The sequence below is a fragment of the Bombina bombina genome, chromosome 12 (assembly GCF_027579735.1).
Source record: "Bombina bombina isolate aBomBom1 chromosome 12, aBomBom1.pri, whole genome shotgun sequence".
Lineage (NCBI taxonomy): Eukaryota > Metazoa > Chordata > Amphibia > Anura > Bombinatoridae > Bombina > Bombina bombina.
Genome location: NC_069510.1, coordinates 102,145,866 through 102,166,889, shown reverse-complemented (window position 1 = coordinate 102,166,889; position 21,024 = coordinate 102,145,866). Strand labels below are relative to the sequence as shown.

The window sequence follows — 21,024 nt, the reverse complement described above, 5'->3', positions numbered from 1 at the left end:
AGAGGTAGAAGTTGCTTTTTGACCTCTCCTTTTACCGGAATAAACAACAAACAAGGAAGATGTTTGTCTGAAATCCTTTGTAGCATCTAAATAGAATTTTAGAGCGCGAACAACATCCAAATTGTGCAACAAACGTTCCTTCTTTGAAACTGGTTTCGGACACAGAGAAGGTACGATAATCTCCTGGTTAATGTTTTTGTTAGAAACAACTTTTGGAAGAAAACCAGGTTTAGTACGTAAAACCACCTTATCTGCATGGAACACCAGATAAGGAGGAGAACACTGCAGAGCAGATAATTCTGAAACTCTTCTAGCAGAAGAAATTGCAACTAAAAACAAAACTTTCCAAGATAATAACTTAATATCAACGGAAAGCAAGGGTTCAAACGGAACCCCCTGAAGAACTGAAAGAACTAAATTGAGACTCCAAGGAGGAGTCAAAGGTTTGTAAACAGGCTTAATTCTAACCAGAGCCTGAACAAAGGCTTGAACATCTGGCACAGCGGCCAGCCTTTTGTGAAGTAACACAGACAAGGCAGAAATCTGTCCCTTCAGGGAACTTGCAGATAATCCTTTTTCCAATCCTTCTTGAAGGAAGGATAGAATCCTAGGAATCTTAACCTTGTCCCAAGGGAATCCTTTAGATTCACACCAACAGATATATTTTTTCCAAATTTTGTGGTAAATCTTTCTAGTTACAGGCTTTCTGGCCTGAACAAGAGTATCGATAACAGAATCTGAGAATCCTCGCTTCGATAAGATCAAGCGTTCAATCTCCAAGCAGTCAGCTGGAGTGAAACCAGATTCGGATGTTCGAACGGACCCTGAACAAGAAGGTCTCGTCTCAAAGGTAGCTTCCAAGGAGGAGCCGATGACATATTCACCAGATCTGTGTACCAAGTCCTGCGTGGCCACGCAGGAGCTATCAAGATCACCGACGCCCTCTCCTGATTGATCCTGGCTACCAGCCTGGGGATGAGAGGAAACGGCGGGAACACATAAGCTAGTTTGAAGGTCCAAGGTGCTACTAGTGCATCCACTAGAGCCGCCTTGGGATCCCTGGATCTGGACCCGTAGCAGGGAACTTTGAAGTTCTGACGAGAGGCCATCAGATCCATGTCTGGAATGCCCCACAGCTGAGTGACTTGGGCAAAGATTTCCGGATGGAGTTCCCACTCCCCCGGATGCAATGTCTGACGACTCAGAAAATCCGCTTCCCAATTTTCCACTCCTGGGATGTGGATAGCAGACAGGTGGCAGGAGTGAGACTCCGCCCATAGAATGATTTTGGTCACTTCTTCCATCGCCAGGGAACTCCTTGTTCCCCCCTGATGGTTGATGTACGCAACAGTTGTCATGTTGTCTGATTGAAACCGTATGAACTTGGCCCTCGCTAGCTGAGGCCAAGCCTTGAGAGCATTGAATATCGCTCTCAGTTCCAGAATATTTATCGGTAGAAGAGATTCTTCCCGAGACCAAAGACCCTGAGCTTTCAGGGATCCCCAGACCGCGCCCCAGCCCATCAGACTGGCGTCGGTCGTGACAATGACCCACTCTGGTCTGCGGAATGTCATCCCTCGTGACAGGTTGTCCAGGGACAGCCACCAACGGAGTGAGTCTCTGGTCCTCTGATTTACTTGTATCTTCGGAGACAAGTCTGTATAGTCCCCATTCCACTGACTGAGCATGCACAGTTGTAATGGTCTTAGATGAATGCGTGCAAAAGGAACAATGTCCATTGCCGCTACCATCAACCCGATCACTTCCATGCACTGAGCTATGGAAGGAAGAGGAACGGAATGAAGTATCCGACAAGAGTCTAGAAGTTTTGTTTTTCTGGCCTCTGTCAGAAAAATCCTCATTTCTAAGGAGTCTATTATTGTTCCCAAGAAGGGAACCCTTGTTGACGGAGATAGAGAACTCTTTTCCACGTTCACTTTCCATCCGTGAGATCTGAGAAAGGCCAGGACAATGTCCGTGTGAGCCTTTGCTTGAGGAAGGGACGACGCTTGAATCAGAATGTCGTCCAAGTAAGGTACTACAGCAATGCCCCTTGGTCTTAGCACAGCTAGAAGGGACCCTAGTACCTTTGTGAAAATCCTTGGAGCAGTGGCTAATCCGAAAGGAAGCGCCACGAACTGGTAATGTTTGTCCAGGAATGCGAACCTCAGGAACCGATGATGTTCCTTGTGGATAGGAATATGTAGATACGCATCCTTTAAATCCACCGTGGTCATGAATTGACCTTCCTGGATGGAAGGAAGAATAGTTCGAATGGTTTCCATCTTGAACGATGGAACCTTGAGAAACTTGTTTAAGATCTTGAGATCTAAGATTGGTCTGAACGTTCCCTCTTTTTTGGGAACTATAAACAGATTGGAGTAGAACCCCATCCCTTGTTCTCTTAATGGAACGGGATGAATCACTCCCATTTTTAACAGGTCTTCTACACAATGTAAGAATGCCTGTCTTTTTATGTGGTCTGAAGACAACTGAGACCTGTGGAACCTCCCCCTTGGGGGAAGTCCCTTGAATTCCAGAAGATAACCTTGGGAGACTATTTCTAGCGCCCAAGGATCCAGAACATCTCTTGCCCAAGCCTGAGCGAAGAGAGAGAGTCTGCCCCCCACCAGATCCGGTCCCGGATCGGGGGCCAACATTTCATGCTGTCTTGGTAGCAGTGGCAGGTTTCTTGGCCTGCTTTCCCTTGTTCCAGCCTTGCATTGGTCTCCAAGCTGGCTTGGCTTGAGAAGTATTACCCTCTTGCTTAGAGGACGTAGCACTTTGGGCTGGTCCGTTTCTACGAAAGGGACGAAAATTAGGTTTATTTTTTGCCTTGAAAGGCCGATCCTGAGGAAGGGCGTGGCCCTTACCCCCAGTGATATCCGAGATAATCTCTTTCAAGTCAGGGCCAAACAGCGTTTTCCCCTTGAAAGGAATGTTAAGTAGCTTGTTCTTGGAAGACGCATCAGCCGACCAAGATTTCAACCAAAGCGCTCTGCGCGCCACAATAGCAAACCCAGAATTCTTAGCCGCTAACCTAGCCAATTGCAAGGTGGCGTCTAGGGTGAAAGAATTAGCCAATTTGAGAGCATTGATTCTGTCCATAATCTCCTCATAAGGAGGGGAATCACTGTCGACCGCCTTTATCAGCTCATCGAACCAGAAACATGCGGCTGTAGCGACAGGGACAATGCATGAAATTGGTTGTAGAAGGTAACCCTGCTGAACAAACATCTTTTTAAGCAAACCTTCTAATTTTTTATCCATAGGATCTTTGAAAGCACAACTATCCTCTATGGGTATAGTGGTGCGTTTGTTTAAAGTGGAAACCGCTCCCTCGACCTTGGGGACTGTCTGCCATAAGTCCTTTCTGGGGTCGACCATAGGAAACAATTTTTTAAATATGGGGGGAGGGACGAAAGGAATACCGGGCCTTTCCCATTCTTTATTAACAATGTCCGCCACCCGCTTGGGTATAGGAAAAGCTTCTGGGAGCCCCGGCACCTCTAGGAACTTGTCCATTTTACATAGTTTCTCTGGGATGACCAACTTGTCACAATCATCCAGAGTGGATAATACCTCCTTAAGCAGAATGCGGAGATGTTCCAACTTAAATTTAAATGCAATCACATCAGGTTCAGCTTGTTGAGAAATGTTCCCTGAATCAGTAATTTCTCCCTCAGACAAAACCTCCCTGGCCCCATCAGACTGAGTTAGGGGCCCTTCAGAAATATTAATATCAGCGTCGTCATGCTCTTCAGTATCTAAAACAGAGCAGTCGCGCTTACGCTGAAAAGTGTTCATTTTGGCTAAAATGTTTTTGACAGAATTATCCATTACAGCCGTTAATTGTTGCATAGTAAGGAGTATTGGCGCGCTAGATGTACTAGGGGCCTCCTGAGTGGGCAAGACTCGTGTAGACGAAGGAGGGAATGATGCAGTACCATGCTTACTCCCCTCACTTGAGGAATCATCTTGGGCATCATTGTCATTGTCACATAAATCACATTTATTTAAATGAATAGGAATTCTGGCTTCCCCACATTCAGAACACAGTCTATCTGGTAGTTCAGACATGTTAAACAGGCATAAACTTGATAACAAGTACAAAAAACGTTTTAAAATAAAACCGTTACTGTCACTTTAAATTTTAAACTGAACACACTTTATTACTGCAAATGCGAAAAAACATGAAGTAATTGTTCAAAATTCACCAAATTTTCACCACAGTGTCTTAAAGCCTTAAAAGTATTGCACACCAAATTTGGAAGCTTTAACCCTTAAAATAACGGAACCGGGGCCGTTTTGAACTTTAACCCCTTTACAGTCCCTGGTATCTGCTTTGCTAAGACCCAACCAAGCCCCAAGGGGAATACGATACCAAATGACGCCTTCAGAAGTCTTTTCTAAGTATCAGAGCTCCTCTCACATGCGACTGCATGCCATGCCTCTCAAAAACAAGTGCGCAACACCGGCGCGAAAATGAGGCTCTGCCTATGCTTTGGGAAAGCCCCTAAAGAATAAGGTGTCTAAAACAGTGCCTGCCGATATTATTATATCAAAATACCCAGATAAAATGATTCCTCAAGGCTAAATATGTGTTAATAATCAATCGATTTAGCCCAAAAAAAGTCTACAGTCTTAATAAGCCCTTTTTGAAGCCCTTATTTACAATCGTAATAAACATGGCTTACCGGATCCCAGAGGGAAAATGACAGCTTCCAGCATTACATCGTCTTGTTAGAATGTGTCATACCTCAAGCAGCAAGAGACTGCTCACTGTTCCCCCAACTGAAGTTAATTGCTCTCAACAGTCCTGTGTGGAACAGCCATGGATTTTAGTGACGGTTGCTAAAATCATTTTCCTCATACAAACAGAAATCTTCATCTCTTTTCTGTTTCTGAGTAAATAGTACATACCAGCACTATTTCAAAATAACAAACTCTTGATTGAATAATAAAAACTACAGTTAAACACTAAAAAACTCTAAGCCATCTCCGTGGAGATGTTGCCTGTACAACGGCAAAGAGAATGACTGGGGTAGGCGGAGCCTAGGAGGGATCATGTGACCAGCTTTGCTGGGCTCTTTGCCATTTCCTGTTGGGGAAGAGAATATCCCACAAGTAAGGATGACGCCGTGGACCGGACACACCTATGTTGGAGAAAGATCTGCTTTCTCATTACAGTTCCGCCAATAATTTTCACTAGTATGTTTACAAAATGTTTTGCAGTCTCTGAGGGGTTAAGTACCATCTAGACTTATAGTTCATCTCCTGAATTTTGGCAGAAACCAAAGCTTTTTTGTGGTGAGTGAAGATTTTTATACAGTCTTTAGTAGTTATGTCAAGTCCTAAGTCTGAGTTCCATTTGTGGCTATAAGAAAGAAGGGAGTTTGTATGAAATTGTATGTCGGGGAAGATGTTGTAGTGAGCATAGAGTTTCAAATGCTGTTAGGGGTCGGGTTATGATTCTTTTTTGTTTGTGTGTGGACAGGTAATGTGATAGCTGCGTGAGTGTGAACCATGAAGGGGGAATCCAGTCCTCCCTCTCCAGTAATTGCTGCCTTAAGTTTCCCCTCCTTAAGGATATTTTTCCAGGTATGTGTAGGAAGTTGGGGGAATATATTTCAATGTGGCGTTAAAAGGTGGGAGAAATGGGAGCTCGGGGTTATTTATTAGAGGGGTTAAGGTGCAGGGTCTAGAGGATATTTGCGTACTGGTTGGCAGTAGTTTGTCCCACTGGAAAAAGAACTCCAGTCTATTATTCTCTGTAATATTTTTGCAACCCTGTATCGTGCTAATTCGGGAACGCCCAACCCTCCTCTATCTCTAGAAAGGTATAGGTTTTTTTTGGACCCCTTGACTTTGTATTGCCCCAGATGAATTGTTCTATATTTCTCTGTAGTTTTTTATGAAGTCTCTGGGTAGGGAGATTAGCAGGGTTTGTAAAAAATATAAGACACGTGGTAATATATTCATCTTAATCACATGAATTCTGCCAATCCATGAGAGTGGTTTATTTTTCCAACAGGATAAATCTTTTACAATGTTACTTTGTAATAGTATGTAGTAGGCTGTAAACAGATCTTGCATATCTTTGGTTAGTGATATCCCTAAGTATTCTAATTGTGTGTGTTGAAGACGTAAGGGACATGTTTGTTTTAGATCCTCTATAATATGGGACATCAGTCAATTTTCTATATCATTACAATTAACAAAAGTCAGTTTTAGCTCACACTGAGTATGCTGAGTTAATACCAAAATGCACTCCATGCCATTCAGAGTATAACTGCTGCACATTATTGCAGAGGGTATGTGCAGATGAACACATGCAATACATATCTTCTTTTTTGTTAATAGGATAAAAAAAATTGTATAAAATTATAATCCAAAAATATGAAAATTGTGTTCTTAGCTGTCTCTGTGTTGATGGTACAAAGACATAACTGCTTATTTACCTTTTTAGTGGGCTTTGTCAGTTTGTTTGATGTATCTCTTCCACGTCTAAATGAGAAGAGAACAGAGGAGTCAGTCTGGCAAATTTGACCAAAAAGGCTGTACATAACCTAAACATTCTTAACCCCATACTTACCCTTTCCCTGGGCCACCCACAGACACCACTTGCATACCAAAGGCTCCCCGACCACGAGAAGGTTTACTGCCTGCCCACTGGCCCACAACCATGCCGGCAATTTCCAGCTTTCCCCCTTGTGGAGGGATGGGATGGACCCCTGATTTAAAGAATAAAAACAGGTTGTGCAGGAGTTAGACATCTGCATTACTAACATCCTCAGACATTTATATACAGAGTCATACCTGAGAATCCCCGGTTCCTTCCTGGTGGAGGTGGCATTGAGCCCATTGCACGGGGGTACAGCGGGACTGGGTAAAATGGTGACATCATGGGGGGCATAAAAGGTGGAGGCGGCAGAAGGGGAGGAGGCAGCTGACGGTTTAGATTTATCCCCTCTATGATGCTTTGCCTCATCTTCTCCACTTTGGCTGCTTGCTCTGCCTGGAGTAAAACACAAGACATTTTATCAAAGAAATACTGTACCTCAGTGACAATATGGTTGATATAACACTATCCATACAGTGAAGTACACGCAATGCTGTTTCCTCTAAGAGGGCCCTTTAAAGATACGCTAAAGTCTCACTTTTTAAAATCTTACCTTGAAGAGAACATATACATTTAAATGATATATCCCAGTTCTGGGATGTCAACACACTGTGAATGAATCATTTTAAACCCCCCCCCCTGCGTATAGTCAGGAGTAAACCCTATTGTCATCTACTGCTGATATCACCAGAAGACTTAGAAGCATACAATTAATTAAGGCAAGCTGAGTAATGAACAGACTTACAAGAAAACAAACTGCCTGAGTAAAGACATTTTGGCCTATTTATCATATGTCTGTCGGACCTGATCCAGCAGGGGGGTGTCGATCAACCCGAGCGGGTTGAATTCCGGCGATTCCTGTCCGCCTCGTCAGAGCAGGCGGGCAGGGTTATGGGGCAGCGGTCTTTAGACCGCTGCTCCATAACTTGTGTTTCTGGCGAGTCTTCAGACTCGCCAGAAACACAGGCCCACAAGCTCCGTTCGGAGCTTGATAAATGGGCCCCATTATATAATTATATAACATAACACCTGGCAGCAGTATTTGATGGCAACTATATCTAATATAATTATATTTAAAACTAATCAAACGTCTCTGGTTACCAAATTGTAAATGGTCAAAGGATTGCTTAACAATTGTTTGGTTGTATTACAGTAAGAAATGTATAGCTTCTCTGTGTATTGATTACCATTTTGCAAACTGATAAAGTAACATTCTTTATCATGAATTGAAATGATCGTATGTATTCACTTTTTAGATATTTCTGTTAAAGGAATACAAGGCAAGTAAACAGAAGCAGGGTCACAATTCTCGTGCAATACTCACCTGGCCGTCACAGAGGTCAATTAGTGGTGCTTTTTCTCGGCCTGCGCGGATTAGCTTGCTCTGGAACAGTTTGCCATCAAAATAAATCCAGGGGCAACAGTGCTCCCACGGGACTGGCTGCCCACATGCGTCATTGGCAAACAGAGCGGTGTCCACTCCACTCATGAAAAGTGCAGCAAGCTGGACCCCTCTGGAATCCAACTTCTCAATCTAGGACGGAGCAAAGAAAAAAAAACAAAAAAAAAAAAAGGGAAAAAAAAAAACATTATTTACAATAGTGAAAACACTTTCTGTTTCTGCACTCAATGATCACATTATAGATCATTATTATTATTACATTATTTTTTTGCTTAAACAACATGTACAACTCAAAAAAAAAAAATTAAGTTTTTAAAACGACTCTTGCATAAATTTGTTTTCTTTGCTCTTGGTCTAACATTGCATAATTATAAGGCAAGAATGTATTAAAAAAAAAATGTGGGGGGGAGTAATGCTCACAAAACCATATTACATTCAGCAGTCACAGCTTTGAAGACTGTGAAAGTCTAGGGGCAGGGTTAAAAAAAAGGAAATTTATGCTTACCTGATAAATGTATTTCTTTTTCGATACAACGAGTCCACGGATTTCATTCTTACTTGTGGGATATCGCCTCCTGGTCAGCAGGAGGAGGCAAAGAGCACCACTGCAGAGCTGTATAAATAGCTCCTCCCTTCCCTCCCAACCCAGTCATTCGACCGAAGTTAGGAAGAGAAAGGAATGGCCAAGGTGCAGAGGTGTCTGAAGTTTAACAAAAATATAATAACCTGTCTCAAAGGAACAGGGCGGGCCGTGGACTCGTATCGAAAAAGAAATACATTTATCAGGTAAGCATAAATTTCCTTTTCTTTTTCAAGATACGACGAGTCCACGGATTTCATCCTTACTTGTGTGATACAATACCAAAGCTATAGTACACGGATGAAAAGGGAGGGACAAGACATCGAACCTAAACGGAAGGCACCACTGCTTGAAGAACTATCCTCCCAAAAACAGCCCCAGCAGAGGAAAAAGTATCAAATTTGGAAAATTTGGAAAAAGTGAGAAGAGAGGACCAAGTTGCAGCCTTGCAAATCTGTTCAACAGAAGCATCATATTTGAATGTCCCTTAGGAAGCCACAGTCCTAGTGAAATGAGCCGTAACCCTCTCAGGAGGGTGCTGCCCAGTAGTCTCATATGCGAGACATTCACAAAGAAAGAGAAGAAGCCGTAGCCTTCAAACCCTTACGTCTGCCAGAAAAAAACTACAACAAAGAAGAGGACTGACAAAAGTCCTTAGTCACCTGAAGATAAAACTTCAGGGCCCGAACCACAACTAAATTGTAAAGAAATCTCTCCTTCTGGGAAGAAGGATTAGAACACAAGGAAGGAACAACAATTTCTTGGCAAATGTTCCTATCCGAAACGACTTTAGGAAGAAAACCTAATATTGTTCTAAGCACAACCCTATCTGAGTAGAAAATAAGGTATCGAGATTCGCATTGTAGCGCCGAGAGTTCTTAAACTCTGCGCGCAGAAGAAATAGCAACCAGAAAAAGAACTTTTCTCCAACATAGGTGTGTCCGGTCCACGGCGTCATCCTTACTTGTGGGATATTCTCTTCCCCAACAGGAAATGGCAAAGAGCCCAGCAAAGCTGGTCACATGATCCCTCCTAGGCTCCGCCTACCCCAGTCATTCTCTTTGCCGTTGTACAGGCAACATCTCCACGGAGATGGCTTAGAGTTTTTTAGTGTTTAACTGTAGTTTTTATTATTCAATCAAGAGTTTGTTATTTTAAAATAGTGCTGGTATGTACTATTTACTCTGAAACAGAAAAGAGATGAAGATTTCTGTTTGTATGAGGAAAATGATTTTAGCAACCGTTACTAAAATCCATGGCTGTTCCACACAGGACTGTTGAGAGGAATTAACTTCAGTTGGGGGAACAGTGAGCAGTCTTTTGCTGCTTGAGGTATGACACATTCTAACAAGACGATGTAATGCTGGAAGCTGTCATTTTCCCTATGGGATCCGGTAAGCCATGTTTATTCAGAAAGTAAATAAGGGCTTCACAAGGGCTTATTAAGACTGTAGACTTTTTCTGGGCTAAATCGATTCATATATTACACATATTTAGCCTTGAGGAATCATTTAATCTGGGTATTTTGATAAAATAATATCGGCAGGCACTGTTTTAGACACCTTATTCTTTAGGGGCTTTCCCTAATCATAGGCAGAGCCTCATTTTCGCGCCGGTATTGCGCACTTGTTTTTGAGAGGCATGACATGCAGTCGCATGTGTGAGGAGCTCTGATACATAGAAAAGACTTTTTGAAGGCGTCATTTGGTATCGTATTCCCCTTTGGGCTTGGTTGGGTCTCAGCAAAGCAGATACCAGGGACTGTAAAGGGGTTAAAGTTATAAACGGCTCCGGTTCCGTTATTTTAAGGGTTAAAGCTTCCAAATTTGGTGTGCAATACTTTTAAGGCTTTAAGACACTGTGGTGAAATTTTGGTGAATTTCGAACAATTCTTCCTTCCATCCAGGAAGGTCAATTCATGACCACGGTGGATTTAAAGGATGCGTATCTACATATTCCTATCCACAAGGAACATCATCGGTTCCTAAGGTTCGCATTCCTGGACAAGCATTACCAGTTCGTGGCGCTTCCTTTCGGATTAGCCACTGCTCCAAGGATTTTCACAAAGGTACTAGGGTCCCTTCTAGCGGTGCTAAGACCAAGGGGCATTGCAGTAGTACCTTACTTGGACGACATTCTGATTCAAGCGTCGTCCCTTCCTCAAGCAAAGGCTCACACGGACATAGTCCTGGCCTTTCTCAGATCTCACGGATGGAAAGTGAACGTGGAAAAGAGTTCTCTATCTCCGTCGACAAGGGTTCCCTTCTTGGGAACAATAATAGACTCCTTAGAAATGAGGATTTTTCTGACAGAGGCCAGAAAATCAAAACTTCTAAACTCTTGTCGGACACTTCATTCCGTTCCTCTTCCTTCCATAGCGCAGTGCATGGAAGTAATAGGTTTGATGGTAGCGACAATGGACATAGTTCCTTTTGCGCGCATTCATCTAAGACCATTACAACTGTGCATGCTCAGTCAGTGGAATGGGGACTATACAGACTTGTCTCCGAAGATACAAGTAAATCAGAGGACCAGAGACTCACTCCGCTGGTGGCTGTCCCTGGACAACCTGTCACAAGGGATGACCTTCCGCAGACCAGAGTGGGTCATTGTCACGACCGACGCCAGTCTGATGGGCTGGGGCGCGGTCTGGGGATCCCTGAAAGCTCAGGGTCTTTGGTCTCGGGAAGAATCTCTTCTACCGATAAATATTCTGGAACTGAGAGCGATATTCAATGCTCTCAAGGCTTGGCCTCAGCTAGCGAAGGCCAAGTTCATACGGTTTCAATCAGACAACATGACGACTGTTGCGTACATCAACCATCAGGGGGGAACAAGGAGTTCCCTGGCGATGGAAGAAGTGACCAAAATCATTCAGTGGGCGGAGACTCGCTCCTGCCACCTGTCTGCAATCCACATCCCAGGAGTGGAAAATTGGGAAGCGGATTTTCTGAGTCGTCAGACATTGCATCCGGGGGAGTGGGAACTCCATCCGGAAATCTTTGCCCAAATCACTCAACTGTGGGGCATTCCAGACATGGATCTGATGGCCTCTCGTCAGAACTTCAAGGTTCCTTGCTACGGGTCCAGATCCAGGGATCCCAAGGCGACTCTAGTAGATGCACTAGTAGCACCTTGGACCTTCAAACTAGCTTATGTATTCCCGCCGTTTCCTCTCATCCCCAGGCTGGTAGCCAGGATCCATCAGGAGAGGGCGTCGGTGATCTTGATAGCTCCTGCGTGGCCACGCAGGACTTGGTATGCAGATCTGGTGAATATGTCATCGGCTCCACCATGGAAGCTACCTTTGAGACGAGACCTTCTTGTTCAAGGTCCGTTCGTACATCCGAATCTGGTCTCACTCCAGCTGACTGCTTGGAGATTGAACGCTTGATTTTATCAAAACGAGGGTTCTCAGATTCTGTTATTGATACTCTTGTTCAGGCCAGAAAGCCTGTAACTAGAAAAATTTACCACAAAATATGGAAAAAATATATCTGTCGGTGTGAATCTAAAGGATTCCCCTGGGACAAGGTAAAGATTCCTAAGATTCTATCTTTTCTCCAAGAAGGATTGGAGAAAGGGTTATCTGCAAGTTCCTTGAAGGGACAGATTTCTGCCTTGTCTGTGTTACTTCACAAAAAGCTGGCAGCTGTGCCAGATGTTCAAGCCTTTGTTCAGGCTCTGGTTAGAATCAAGCCTGTTTACAAACCTTTGACTCCTCCTTGGAGTCTCAACTTAGTTCTTTCAGTTCTTCAGGGGGTTCCGTTTGAACCCTTACATTCCGTTGATATTAAGTTATTATCTTGGAAAGTTTTGTTTTTGGTTGCAATTTCTTCTGCTAGAAGAGTTTCAGAATTATCTGCTCTGCAGTGTTCTCCTCCTTATCTGGTGTTCCATGCAGATAAGGTGGTTTTACGTACTAAACCTGGTTTTCTTCCGAAAGTTGTTTCTAACAAAAACATTAACCAGGAGATAGTCGTGCCTTCTTTGTGTCCGACACCTGTTTCGAAGAAGGAGCGTTTGTTGCACAATTTGGATGTTGTTCGCGCTCTAAAATTCTATTTAGATGCTACGAAGGATTTTAGACAAACATCTTCCTTGTTTGTTGTTTATTCTGGTAAAAGGAGAGGTCAAAAAGCAACTTCTACCTCTCTCTCTTTTTGGATTAAAAGCATCATCAGATTGGCTTACGAGACTGCCGGACGGCAGCCTCCTGAAAGAATCACAGCTCATTCCACTAGGGCTGTGGCTTCCACATGGGCCTTCAAGAACGAGGCTTCTGTTGATCAGATATGTAGGGCAGCGACTTGGTCTTCACTGCACACTTTTACCAAATTTTACAAGTTTGATACTTTTGCTTCTTCTGAGGCTGTTTTTGGGAGAAAGGTTTTGCAAGCCGTGGTGCCTTCCATTTAGGTGACCTGATTTGCTCCCTCCCTTCATCCGTGTCCTAAAGCTTTGGTATTGTTTCCCACAAGTAAGGATGACGCCGTGGACCGGACACACCTATGTTGGAGAAAACAGAATTTATGTTTACCTGATAAATTACTTTCTCCAACGGTGTGTCCGGTCCACGGCCCGCCCTGGTTTTTTAATCAGGTCTGATAATTTATTTTCTTTAACTACAGTCACCACGGTATCATATGGTTTCTCCTATGCAAATATTCCTCCTTAACGTCGGTCGAATGACTGGGGTAGGCGGAGCCTAGGAGGGATCATGTGACCAGCTTTGCTGGGCTCTTTGCCATTTCCTGTTGGGGAAGAGAATATCCCACAAGTAAGGATGACGCCGTGGACCGGACACACCGTTGGAGAAAGTAATTTATCAGGTAAACATAAATTCTGTTTCCAAGATAGCAACTTGATATCTAAGGAATGCATAGGTTCAAACGGAGCCCCTTGAAGAACTTTGAACACAGGCCGGACTCTTACCAAGGCCTGACAAAAACATTGTACATCTGGTACACCTGCTAGACGATTGTGAAACAAAAAGGATAGAGCCGAAATTTGACCCTTTAGGGAACTAGCAGATAAACCCTTCTCCAGACCTTCCTGTAGAAAAGACAAAACTCTAGGAATCCTAACTCTACTCTCACAGGCCCATTTATCAAGCTCCGTATGGAGCTTGAAGGGCCGTGTTTCTGGCGAGTCTTCAGACTCGCCAGAAACACAAGTTATGAAGCAGCGGTCTAAAGACCGCTGCTTCATAACCCTGTCCGCCTGCTCTGAGCAGGCGGACAGGAACCGCCGGAAATCAACCCGATCGAATACGATCGGGTTGATTGACAGCTCCCTGCTGGCGGCCGATTGGCCGCGAGTCAGCAGGGGGCGGCGTTGCACCAGCAGCTCTTGTGAGCTGCTGGTGCAATGTTAAATGTGGAGAGCGCATTGCTCTCCGCATTTAGCGAGGTCTTGCGGATCTGATCCGCAGTGTCGGATCAGGTCCGCAAGCCCTTTGATAAATGGGCCCCCAAGAGTAGCCCTAGGATTCACACCAATAAAAGTATCTATGCCAAATCTTATGGTAGATCTGTCTAGTTACAGGCTTACGAGCCTGAATCAAAGTCTCTATGACCGGAACAGAGAACCCACGCTTGGATAAAATTAAGCGTTCAATCTCCACGCAGACAGCTTCAGAGAAGCTAGATTTGGATGAAGGAAGGGACCCTGAATGAGAAAGTCCTTCCTCAACGGCAGTCTCCAAGGTGGTAGAGATGCCATCTCTATCAGGTCCGCATACCAAATTCTACGAGGCCATGCCGGTGCTATGAGTATCACCGACGCTTTCTCCTGTTTGAGTCAGGCAATTACCCGATGAAGAAGTGCAAATGGAGGAAACCGGTATGCTAGATTGAAGTTCCAAGGAACCGCCAGAGAGTCTATTAATTCCGCCTGGGGGTCCCTGGATCTTGACCCGTATCTCAGAAGTTTGGCATTCCTTAGAGATGCCATCAGATACAACTCCGGCTGTCCCCACTTGAGGATCAGCTTGGAAAACACCTCCGTATGGAGCTGTAGAGGTCTGAGATGGAACCGAGCAAAAAGGATGATATCCATTGTCGCCACCATCAGCCCAATTACCTCCATACATTGAGCCCCCGAAGGCCGGAGAGTGGACTGAAGGGCACAACAGGTATGTAACAACTTTGTTTTCCTGACCCCTGTCAGAAATTTTTTTATCGACAGGGAATCTATTATGGTCCCTAGAAAGGTTACCCTTGTACTTGGAAACAAGGAGCTTATTCCAGATTTATCTTCCACCCATGAGTACACAGGAAGGATAATACCAGGTTGGTATGGGATCTGGCTTGTTGAAATGATGGTGCTTGAATTAGAATGTCGTTCAGATACATCGCCACTCCAATGCCCCGCAGTCGAAGAACCGCCAGAAGAGATCCCAGCACCCTTGAAAGATGCCTGGAGCAGTGGCCATGCCAAGAGGTAACGCGATGCACTGAAAGTGGTTGCTACGAATGCAAACCTTAGAAATTTAAAATGGTCCCTGTGATTGGGAACATGCAGGCATGCGCCATTTAGATCCACTGTGGTCATGAACTGACCTTCTAAAATCAGTGGAAGCATGGAACGTACAGATTCCATCTTGAAAGATGGAACTCTTAGAAATTTGTTTAGGACCTTGATGTCTAAGATCGGACTGAAGGTTCCCCCTTGTTTGGGAACCACAAACAGATTTGAGGGAAAACCCTGACCTTGTTCCTGTGCTGGAACGGGAACGATCACTCCCCTGACAGAGAGATCCTCTACACAATGTAAGAAAGCCTCTCTGTTTATCTGGTCTGCAGATAATCTTGCTGAAAGGGGAAAAATTTCTGAATTCCAACTTGTACCCCTGGGACACTATTTCTAAAGCCCAGGGATCCTGAACATCCCGCACCCAAGTTTGAACAAAAAGGGATAGTCTGCCCCCTACCAGATCCGGCTTCTCGGATCCGGGGCATGCTTTCATGCTGACTTAGTCCCAACATTAGGCTTCTTGGTTTGCCTGGGCTTCCAAGAACGGTTGGGCCTCCATGCAGGCTTAGGTTGTACCTGCGTGGCGGAGGAAGAGGAAGCAATTCCTTTGTTTAATTTTCTTATCCTGCGGGAGAAGATGGCCTTTACCTCCCGATATATCAAAAATGATCTCCTTCAGAGCAGATCTGAACAAGGTCTTACCCTTGAAAGGAATAGTAAGGAGCTTAATCTTAGAAGACACATCCGCGGATAAAGGCCTTAGCCATAAGGCCCTGCAGGCTAAGACCGAAAAACCTGAATTCTTAGATGTCAACTTAAAGACCTGCAAAGAAGCGTCTGTAATAAAGGCATTAGCGAGTTTCATAGCTATTATCTATCTTGTATCTCCTCCAAGGGAGCCTGACTGAAACAACTCAGTCAGATTGTCTAATCAGTATGCCACCGCACCCGTGATGGTAATTTAATCCGTAAGGATCTCAAGGCGCTGCCAATATTATTAAAAAGGCCATCCAGCACCTGGATGCGAGCAACAACCTTTGAGCTGCAAAGCCACATGACCACTGAAATCAAACCTGCAACCCTTGGGTTGCTACAGAGTTAAGCCCTAGTGTCCAAGTAGTTGTCGAGCTACCTGACCGGCTATATGCATTTATGTGTGTTTTTATACCATCCTGAAGTCACCAAGGATGACCTAGCAAAAACAGATTCAATTCTTAATAAAATATTCACACAAAAAATTGTACTGTCTCTTTAGAATATAAAAGAGCCTCTTATGTCTGTCATGCAGAACCAGACCAATATTAATGCCAATATTGCTGTAACTAGACATTGCTAAGGACATCAAAGCAATGTCTATGCAAGGAACTGCAGAGCACTGCCTGTGGGCGAGCAATAATTGCAGACACTATAGGTAGAAAATGTGGAAAGCATTGACTGGTGTCACCAGACTACTAAAAGTCACAGTAGAAGGAGTATATAAAATAAAATTCAACACAAGCAAATATGTTACTATCTCTTTAAATTTTAAAAGGGATAACATTTTTCCTCTATATTAACTTGCAGAAATAAAAAGAGTGTAATATTTAAATCCTCTTATTTCTGTGACAGAAATTATTCAAGTATTATGTTAACCTTGCTGGAATTAGACATTGCTATATACGTTAAAGCAACCAAGTCTTGTGCTGCAAGGAACCGCAGAGCACCGCATGTGGGAGAAAGAAAAATCTTTATTTCAGTTGAACACTTATTCCCTGTTAAGTACCATGGCTGAGTTATACAGTAAACAGCAGAATGTATCAATTAAAATGAACCTCACAAAAAAACGGTACTGTCTCTTTAACTGAAAAGGAACGATATCTTAGATGTACCGTTGTTCCATTACAAGGCACAATGAATTAAAGAAAAAACTACTGACTCTTTAATGAGTAGAACTCCGGCTGTGAGCCATTACAGTAAATATAAAACAAAATGGAGTAAGACTCTGTTTAACTACAAACCGGAGGATACAGTAAACAGCGTGACAACTTCACACCATAATTGTAAATAAATTATTCAAGTATTATGTCGATAACCCTTGTGTCAGCTAAAGTAAGACTGACCGAAGAGGTATGCAATATTCTCCAGCTAATAGCCCTTCAGTTCACAATGCGTCCCTGTGAAAAGCATAAAAAGGGCGAGCAAAACTTTCTGAAGCATAACCTAGTTCCGCCCATCGTGGGCGTATCAGGCTGAAACACCCGGGCGGCAAATTAACAAAAAAGGAGCCGCCTGCATAGAACAACACTAAGTCCCGCCTATCGTGGGCGTATTAGACCGCAACTCCCGGACGGCCAACTCCAAGATGGAGCCCTTTATTTCTGGTATTATACCAATATTAAAAACACTATAACCGCAAGTGGGCCTAAAACAATGCTATGACCCTCTTAAAAACACACACCTCCTGGTCGGTCAGAATAATACCGATATCGGGAGTGGGGAGTTACGTCCATAACTTAACAAGTAGCTAACACCTGGGTTGCCTATTAGAGAATAACACTAACGGGAGTAAAATAACACTGCTGAGTCCCAGCCCCAGTGTATGTGACACAGTCCCAACACAATCAGAGCCCTTTCATATATCTCAGCTCTTGAGAAGTGACTGTAAGAAATGCAGTGCTCACTTTTCTTCTGAGAGATGTGTCCCCAGAAACAATAAAGTTAGCACTTACCTTGAATGCTGTGCGACAGCATGGCAGTCCAGCAGGTTTTCAGAGGTCATCTCCCTCTCATAGCCCTGTGGACAAAGATCAGCCTGAGTTAAAAGGGCTTAGGCTATCTGTATTTAGGGCAGCAAATAGGTATAGGAGGCACAGTGAGCATTATGTCCCACCAGTTCCTATTGCTTTAAAGCCACCAAATGCTTCTCTTTTCCCTGAAGAGTGACTGATCTGGTCTAGGCTACACCCTGGCACAAAGTAGCACTCAGTGTCACTATTTAAAAAATAATAAACACTTGATTGAAGAAACTAAACTAACACCTCACTTTGCCATCTCCTATCTTACTAACACAGGCAAAGAGAATGACTGGGTTGGGAGGGAAGGGAGAAGCTATTTATACAGCTCTGTTGTGGTGCTCTTTGCCTCCTCCTGCTGACCAGGAGGTGATATCCTACAAGGATGAAATCCGTGGACTTGTCGTATCTTGAAAAAGAAATTCAGCCATCAATCACTGCTCTGCTGCTTTGCAGCGCTGCTCCATATTTGATTGTTCTCATTAAAAAGCACTCTGATCTGGCTGCATTATTTACATGGAAATAAAACCCAAATTTTTTCTCTTTCATGATTCAGATAGATCTGGTGATTTTAAAAAAATTTCCAATTTATTTCTATTATCTAATTTGTTTTGTTCTCTTTGTTGAAATGGATACCTAGGTAGATTTAGGAGCTGCTAATTGGTGTCTGCATATATATGCCTCTTGTCATTGGCTTTTAGCTAGCTCCCAGTAGTGCATTGTTGCTTCTTCCACAAAGGATACCAAGAGAATGAAGCAAAACTGATAATAGAAGTAAATTGGAAAGATGTTTAAATTTGTATTATCTATCTCTATCATGAAATAATTTTTGGGGTTTTTTAAGTCCCTTTAAGTTTTCCTTAACACAGTGTAGCCAGAGTAAAGAGAACAATCAGTGTAAAGGAAAACGTACACAGTGCAGCCAGAGCACAGTGCTGTTTGAAGAGGACATCCTGATAGCAAAATCGCTATTGTTCCTGCATGAGACTTGTTCGTTGTGCTGACATTTTCTACGATGACATCTCAGATCACAGAATGTTCTGCCTTGCCGGGCTTGCAATATTCTTTTAGTTGAACTAAACGTTAAATCTCTTACAAGTACGCAAATTAAAAGCCATGGACAGTTTAATAAACACTTAATAATTACTTTCTAAACTTTAATTAAATCAGCATAATCATTTTTAGAAATAAAATTTAAGAAAATCAGTTAGAAAAAACAAAATTTGTGTTTACCTGATAAATTTATTTATTTCCGGATATGGAGAGTCCATGACGTCATCAATTACTAGTGGGAATATCAGTCCTGGCCAGCGGGAGGACGCAAAGAGCACCACAGCAAAGCTGTTAAGTATCACTCCCCTTGCCACAATCCCCAGTCATTTGACCGAAGGAAAATGGAAAAAAGGAATAACACAAAGATTTAGAGGTGACTGAAGTTTAGTCAAAATAACTGTCTTAAATTTAAGGGTGGGGTCGTGGACTCTCCATATCCGGAAATAAATACATTTATCAGGTAAGCATACATTTTGTTTTCTTTCCTAAGATATGGAGAGTCCACAACGTCATCAATTACTAGTGGAAACCAATACCAAAGCTAGAGGACACAGATGACTAGGGATGGAGAACAAGACAGGCAGACCTAAACAGAAGGCACCACTGCTTAAAGAACCATTATCAAATTTGGAAAAAGTATGCAGGGAGGACAAAGTTGCAGCCTTACAAATCTGTTCCACAGAAGCTTAATTTTTTAAAGCTGAGGAAGAGGAGACAGCCCTAGTGGAATGAGCCATAATTCTCTCAGGAGGCTGCTGTCCAGCAGTCTTATAAGCAAAGTGAGTCATACTTCTCAACCAGAGGGAAAGAGAAGTAGAAGTGGCCTTCTGACCCTTACGCTTTCCTGAGTAACAAACAAACAGGGCAGAGGACTGGTGAAAATCCTTAGTCGCCTGAAGGTAGAATTCTAGAGCACGCATAATATCCAGGTTGTGCAACAAACGTTCCTTATAAGAAGGATTAGGACATAGAGAAGGAACAACAATTTCCTAATTAATATTTCTATCTGAAACCACTTTAGGAAGAAAACCCAACTTAGTACGAAGAAATGCCTTATCAGCATGATTGATAAGATAAGGGGAATCACACTGCAAAGCCGAGAGTTCCGAAACTCTCCGAGCAGAAGAGATCGCAATAAGAAACAAAACCTTCCAAGATAACAACTTAATATCTATGGAATGCAATGGCTCAAACCGAGCCTGCTGCAAAACTTTAAGAACAAAGTTAAGGCTCCAAGGGGGAGCAACAGAATTAAACACAGGCCTGATTCTGACCAGGGCCAATCCGCCAGACGCTTGTGTAACAAAATAGATAATGCAGAAATCTGACCCTTCAGAGAACTGACAATCCCTTCTCCAGACCTTCCTGGAGAAAAGACAAAATCCTAGGAATCCTGACCCTACTCCAAGAGTAGCCCTTGGATTCACACCAATAAAAGGTATTTACGCACTTGCAAGCCTGAATCATGGTCCCAACGGCCGACTCAGAAAAACCACACTTAGACAGAACTAAGTGTCCAATCTCCAAGCAGTCAGCTTCAGAAAAACGAGATTTGGATGAAGGAATGGACCCTGAGTTAGAAGGTCCTTCCTCAGAAGCAGCCTCCAAGGTGGAAGAGATGACATCTTTACTAGGTCTCCATACCATCATCCTCCAAGGCCACCCAGGAGCAAATAGAATTACTGATGCTCTCTCTGTACGAACAATGACTCGTGGAAGAAGAGCAAACGGAAGAAACAGGTATGCCAGACTGAAATCCCAAGACACCGCCAGGGCATCTATCAGGGCAGAGTCCATAGTCCCTGTGCCTTTAACAAGTCCCAAACTGCTCCCCAGCCCAGCAGGCTGGCGTCCGTGGTTACAATCACCCAGGAAGGTCTCCGGAAGCATGTGTCCCGAGACAGATGCTCCTGAGAAAGCCACCACGGGAGAGAGTCTCTTGTCGACTGATCTAGATCTATCCTCTGAGACAGATCCAAATCGTCCCCTCTCCATTGTCTAAGCATGCATAACTGCAGAGGTCTCAAATGGAATCGAGCAAAGGGAACGATGACCATTAAAGAACCAAGAGCTTTAGCTGACCACAAGCTCTCTTAATTCCAAGAGCAGCCGAATAAGG

At 43.5% G+C, this 21,024-nt stretch overlaps 1 protein-coding gene across 1 annotated transcript in view; it reads right to left on the bottom strand.

Moving 5' to 3' along the window:
* The window catches only part of FAM120C (family with sequence similarity 120C), a 214,320-nt gene that overhangs the window by 15,318 nt on the left and 177,978 nt on the right, over window positions 1-21,024 (bottom strand). The window contains exons 12-15 of the mRNA XM_053695997.1: window positions 7,947-8,156; window positions 6,820-7,018; window positions 6,596-6,734; window positions 6,462-6,507 (exon numbers count right to left, since the gene is read on the bottom strand). Coding sequence (XP_053551972.1) covers window positions 6,462-6,507; window positions 6,596-6,734; window positions 6,820-7,018; window positions 7,947-8,156 — 594 coding nt within the window. The remainder of the gene's footprint in view (window positions 1-6,461; window positions 6,508-6,595; window positions 6,735-6,819; window positions 7,019-7,946; window positions 8,157-21,024) is intronic.